Source organism: Frankliniella occidentalis, unplaced genomic scaffold, assembly GCF_000697945.3.
Source record: "Frankliniella occidentalis isolate FOCC.00 unplaced genomic scaffold, Focc_3.1 Scaffold35, whole genome shotgun sequence".
Lineage (NCBI taxonomy): Eukaryota > Metazoa > Arthropoda > Insecta > Thysanoptera > Thripidae > Frankliniella > Frankliniella occidentalis.
In genome coordinates, this window is record NW_026267165.1 from 1,545,723 (window position 1) to 1,551,914 (window position 6,192).

Genomic DNA, 6,192 nt, shown 5'->3' on the forward strand with positions numbered 1-6,192 from the left:
CCATCTCTCTCTCTCTCTCCCTCATTCTCTCTCTCGCTGTATATATCTCTCTCTTTCTCTCTATCTCTCTATCCCTCTCGCTCACACACACAGAGGCAATCAATCATACAGACTTGTAGAAGGGGACGGGCATACACAACGCCGAAGCACCATGAGAGGCTCTCGGCTGGCCTCAAGGGGCCCGGGCTTGCCCGGGGGGAGGGCTCGCCCATGGCTCCGGGGCGCTCTGTGCTGCGGATGTAATCACGATGTTCTACGCCCTTGCAACCCCCCTTCCCTTCCCCCTCCCCCGGGCCACTCTCGCCCTCTCTCCTCGCCACGCCCTACAGCTCGCCAGAATGTACGTACCCTCTCTCTCTATGGCCGACTCCTTGTGCTCGCCGCCGATGCACTGCTAAAACGGGGTGTACCGGGTGTTCCTTTGCATGCACCCCAGCCCGCCCCAGCCCGCCCCAGCGTAGCTATCGTTTGTCCACCGCCTTCTCCCGTATAACGCGCCCCCGGCCCCATTGCCGCGTGTGCACGGCCTACATCTTCCACGGTAAGAATTATATCTGTTAATTCAAGCAGATTGCTTGATATCCAAGTAATTTTTTCTTGAATTTCAAGTAATATTCTTGAATTAAAAGATACAATTTTTACCGTGTCGACCTTATTGTTAACTCTATTTATTGTTATCAACCCAACCCTGATAATTGTAACACGACTTTGCTCTCTGTGTGTTTCAGCTGGCCCAGCTCCTACCCATGGAGGAGAACTTCCTGCTATTGTTCCGCTTCGACAATCCCTTGGACTCGAGCGTCGAGTTCATGAAGGTAAGGTGGTTGGACTTCCATAAAGACAGCTTATTAGTTCGACTTGACAAATATGCTCCTGGAAACAAAACAAAGGCTTACTAAAAATTTAACCATTATAATCTAAAGCAGCAGACTAAGTTTTAAAAATAAATTCAAAACTTCCATTTTAGTCGATTTTGTGTAAAAAGTAATCGCTTAGTTTAAATTATTAATATTTTCCCCGAAGTCATACACCTCATGGGGCCCCCCTCCAGCCACACAGTGCGTGTGGAGGTGGGGGCGCAGGCCGATGAATACCAATCAAACAAAAGCCCCTCTCGTGAAACGCTGCGCGCCACGCCGCTGGAAGTGGTTTTTGCATTTCGCCTGCCTACGCCGTTTTTGCGCCAGCAGCTCGCAGCCCCCAGCAGTAAACTTTGCACAGGGGGAAAAGGAGGGGCGAGGGAGAGGTTGGGGAGAGGTTGGGGGTATGCCATATTTCCAAGCGGAGACAGCAGACGACAGAGGTGCAAAAACAGACGTCCCGTCGCGCCGCGCCGCCGCGCGCTGCTCTGCTCCCCTCCGCCCTCCTGCTTCCTCCTGACATGGCCTCAGCCCCGCGAGCAACCAGCAACGGTGGTGGCCTGGCGCCCGGCCTGGACAAACACACAAGCGCCAGACAAGTTCCCGGCGCATTTCCCTGCTGCTGCTGCTGTTCGTGTGACGTGTGGAGAGAAGGAAGGGTTCGACATTGCTGCTGGTGGAAAACGTTATTATTCCAACGATTTCCCGACGAATTTCCTTGTTCAGGTAAAGCGATGTACACGCGCTCCAGCCTCAGCCCGCGGCTTACAGCGCGGCGCGAGGCCTGCATTCACTCACTTCCGAACCATAAACGGAAAGGAGAAGGAAGGGTGAGGATGCGGGGGCGGAGGAGGAGGAGGGATGGGAGGTGGAGGAAGAAGGGGAGAGGAAGGGGAAGGGGGCGTGACATTGCCCACATGCCTTGGCCATTTCCTCTTCCATGGCCCGCCAGAAATGATCCGTCGTAATTTTTCGCTGCGGAAGGCGCGCGCGCTGGCTTCGCAAGGGTTGCTTCAGAAAACGACGCGCGGTCGCGGGGGGAGAGAAAGGGGTGTGAGATATTTTCTGTGGTGAGGGGGTGGGTGGAGGAGAAGAGGAGAGAGCACTTCGTCGATTGCCACTCGTTCGGACGCAAACCGAAACACACAAAAGCAAGGAGACCGCACCGCCCACCCCCTTCCCCTCGCCTTCTCATGCACCTCATCCTCATCCGGTAGCCCGCCGCTGCTGCAGAACTAGGCTCAATCATCCACGGATAGCCCCCTCCCTCGTGTCTTCTGTTACGTCTTCTTGTTTCTCTCTCTACCTCTCTTCCTCTCTCTTCCCCCTGTGGTCTGTCTCTTCCATCCCTTCTGCGTGCGGTTTACGGTAGCACTGAGGTGAGAGCACCTTTTTGCACGGAGGTGATCATAAAGGACACTTCGCGTCAGTGTGGGGCGTGGAGCGTGCAGGTCGTTTCGGTCTGCTTCTCTGGGCTTTGTAAAAAATATACTATGAGGTATGTTGTTGATAAAGCCGGTGAAATACTGGTAAAACAAAATGGGAGTTGCACATTTGAACAGACGTCAAGTGATGAAAATTTAAAACCAGTTTTACGATTCATTATGTTCCTTTACCTAATGCTCTCCTATTATTTCAAAATTATGTTTTGTGTTTGTGGGCCTTGAAAACTTAACGACAGGTCGAAATCAGTCGCGCGTCAGCGTGACGCGGGTGTGGGTCGCGCCGTGACGTCGTAGCGGGGCTCAGCCAGCAGCCCCGGCCGAGGCAGCGAGGCATGAAGGGAAGATTGAAAAAGTAAAACACTCCCGCCGCCCCGTCTTCTCTTTCATCGGCTAATGGGTCACCGAAAGTGAAAACAAAACTTCTCGCGCGCGCAGCAGCCGGTGAAAATTCCTCAATAATACAGCAGCCCTAGCAGCAGCCGAGGATGGGAGGAGGAGAGGGCGGCGGTGGTGGTGGTAGATGTCGCCAACAGACTGGACGTCGCCCTGATGAGGGGGCAGAGCGAGGGGCGAGGCGGCCGCCAGACTAAAATTCCGTCGCGCGCGCGCGGTTCCTTTCCTCCGATGCCCGTCGCCCCCCCCCCCTACTTTCCCCCCAAAGTGGCAGCAGCAGCAGTAACTTCTCCCCCGCCTTACGTCGGCGCCACGCCCCTTCGTGCGGCTCTTGCAGGAGGACCAGCGAGCGTCCCGATAAACTTGGCGCACAGCAGCGGCGGCAGCTGGGCTTGGTGCCACCTGGCCCCCCGTGGCCCCGCCGCGCGCGACGCTCCCGGCTCACAACGCCCCTTCTCTTCTCTTGGCGCGCATCAACTGTGCCGGGTGAGGCGCCACCCGCAGGAGCAGCTCCCCTCCCTGTTGTGACCCTTGACGGACGACGGGCACGCCTCGATTGCTCCAACTATAGGGTTGTGTTGTTGACAAACGTTCGCTGCATCTGAAAGCTCAACCCATCCCGTCCCGTGGCCCTCATCTTAAACTGATCGTTTTGTCCAACATTTTGTGAGACGGTTTTGTAGAGATGACGCGTGAAGTTTTTGTAATAATTTAGATTGAGTAAATTCTATAGGTTGAGGAATCCTGCAGATCCCCCGGAACTTGTTAACTATCCGAGGTTAATTATACTTTGCCGGGCAATCGCAATATTTCTTTAACAGTCCGCTCGCTCCAAAAACTCTAACGAGTCTTCTTTTCTTCACAGATATGGCGCGAGTACGACACGGATGGAAGCGGCTACATCGAAGCAGACGAGCTCAAGGTGAGTCGTCGTTGGAGGTCGTAAAATTGGTACAACCGATAAAAATGTGAACACCACTTTCCACGTTTTGTTTTCTTTTTACCCAGACACATCTTTTAGGGATGTAGAAAAGAGATTGGTGACATTCCACACCACAATTATCTTATTTTTATAAATGTACCATTTTTTGGCACAATAGGGTTAATATTTGTAGTAAAATGTCAGTTTAATGCAGCAGGTAGAGGGATCTAACTTTCGGTAGACCGAACGAACTGACGAACTGACCCCGTACTGATTATTCCTTTGAGAAGAATTTTGTTCGTATTGCGCGACGGATTTGGCTGCTTTGTAAGCTCACGAAGAAATTTCTTCGCAAACAAAGCAGCCACAATCGTTGGCAAGGTTTTTTTTTTCAATGTGTGAATGTCGCTCCCCGGTGGAGAACGCCCGCGAATCGCTGGGTAGGCAAACCCGCCGCGCAGCCGTGCCGAGCACGATGCATCGCGGAGCCGCCCGGCGCTGACCGCATCTCTGTCGCACCGCAACGAATGCATGAGGGAGTCTTTTGTTTTTATCATCAGCCAGTTCGATTGGAAATTCGTTCGTAAGATTCGACTGAGACCGCAGAGGTTCCTTATCTGTCGCACCTCTCACGTTGGCCCCAACCCCACATCCCTCGATCTGTCAGCTGTTTGGACAGAGATAGACCGTCCACGAATGCAGTACCTCTGTCATCGTCAGTTACAATTTGTCCCAGCTGTCGAGAGGAAGGTTAGTCCCCTCCCCTCTCCTCTCCCTTTCACCACGTCATTTTCCGGCGTAGTTAGCTTGCTCAGGAGGTGGATGGGTTTATATTACCCCGAACGGGCAGGGGTAGGGGGGAAACGGCGGTAGGTGAGAATGAAGGGGAGGGAGGGAGGGGGGTAATTCAGAGGTGGAAGTTGTCGTGGCGGAAGTAGGGGAGGGGAGCGGTAGGGGTAGCGGGGTCGGGCGAGAAATGTTTTATTCAGAACCAGCTTTACACGCCGCCACAGCCCTCTAGCGGGTGGAGCGTGGCAGGGGAGTGAGCTGGAGCGGAGCAGGCCGGCGCCAGCGGGCGCCAGTGTCGAACAGTCGTCGAGCCTCCCTGGACGCGGAGGTGGAGGGCAGGGCCAGGTCAGGCCGCGTCCGGGAGGCGGCGTACCGAGTCCGGTGTACTGCCCCGGGCCCCCGGGGGCGCTCTAAGAACATCAGACGGCTCACCAGACCAGGCCTTTCGCCTTAACCCTTTCTCTATCGCGCTCTCCTCCTCCCCCCCCCCTCTCTCTCTCCGTCTCTCTGTCTCTCTCCCCTTATATCTCTCCTCACCCCCCCCCTCTCTCTCTCTCTCTCCCCCCACTCCCTCTCTCTCCCTCTCGCTTCATCTCTCTCCGCGCCTATATACTGTATCGGGGAGTGGGGCGGGATTATCATCTGAACAGGCCACCCTTCCCTGCCCCCGCGCCCCGCGGGTCGCCAGCGCAGGACGCTATGGGAGGGAAAGGCTTTGGGCCGGAATAAAGATTGCCGAGCGGCGCGGCTCGGCGGGACTGCGCCGGGCTGCCCAATTGTGCGCGGAATAATAAAGCTTCATTTCGCCATCGTGAGAAACGCGTTTCGAGTTCCTTCCGGAGGTATTTTAACGGCGTATCCCGCTGCTGTCGCTGCTGGCCGCTGCCGCGACGCCGCCGGGCGTCGGTCTGGCCAAGGTCGCGAACACGATGCTCTACGGCTAACTTTCTTCATCTACGCGCGCGGTGCGCAAACTCGGCGGCTTTGGCTCGCGGGGCGGCTCGGCAGTAGTTGGGGTTGCAAGGGTTTCGTTTGCACTTGGTTTTCACATTCCGCGCGTGAAGGAGAGGACATGGAACGAGAAGCAGAGACGACTCCTGCAAGCAAAACGTGTTTTCTTCCTGTGTCCTTCTGAAGAGGAAAGTGAAACAGGCAAAAAAACGAAAGGTGCATTGGTTTGGTTGGGGGCCAGGTGAAAAGGCACGGCGTGTACATGCAAAACTCAAGGTTAAAGGCCCACCCACCCCCCACCCCGCTCCCGGGCTATGGTCGTCGGGTAATGCTGGTTTGCGGGTCAGGATCGAAAGTGCTGCTACGGCCTACACAGCAGCTGCTGTTTGGCCCGGGGTTTGACCATTTATACTGACGAAATATTGCAGCTTCGTGCGAGCGTGCGCCATGCGCAGTGGATGCGAGAAGCTTCACGCGGCTGGAACGACATGTAACCAATAAAACATTCAAAAGCAAACTAATAGCAATGACAGTTTAGGAGGACAGCATGTCAATATTAATCAGGGGGGAGAAAAAAACGGAAAAAAACGTCGCGGAATAATTTTGACATCAAAGATTTAGTGGGCTTATTGGGTGCCATACCCAGAGGGGAGTGGTAGGGAAGGGGGGGATCAGCCACCAATAAGGGGTGCAGTGAGAATGGGTGAGGCCAGCCGAACAACCCCGGCCGCCCATGCAGCCAGGCGGCGGCAGTGAACAGCGCGGCGCGGCCAGGCCGCCAGCTTATTACTGCGCTATGAAATTTCAGCGCGCAGAGTTTAGAACTCTGGCG

At 55.1% G+C, this 6,192-nt stretch overlaps 1 protein-coding gene across 2 annotated transcripts in view; it reads left to right on the top strand.

Moving 5' to 3' along the window:
* Positions 1–6,192, top strand: part of LOC113212479 (calbindin-32) — an 81,703-nt gene that overhangs the window by 68,167 nt on the left and 7,344 nt on the right. For both annotated transcript variants that reach the window (XM_052266134.1, XM_052266135.1), the window contains exons 5-6: positions 729–815; positions 3,564–3,620. In XM_052266134.1, coding sequence (XP_052122094.1) covers positions 729–815; positions 3,564–3,620 — 144 coding nt within the window. The remainder of the gene's footprint in view (positions 1–728; positions 816–3,563; positions 3,621–6,192) is intronic.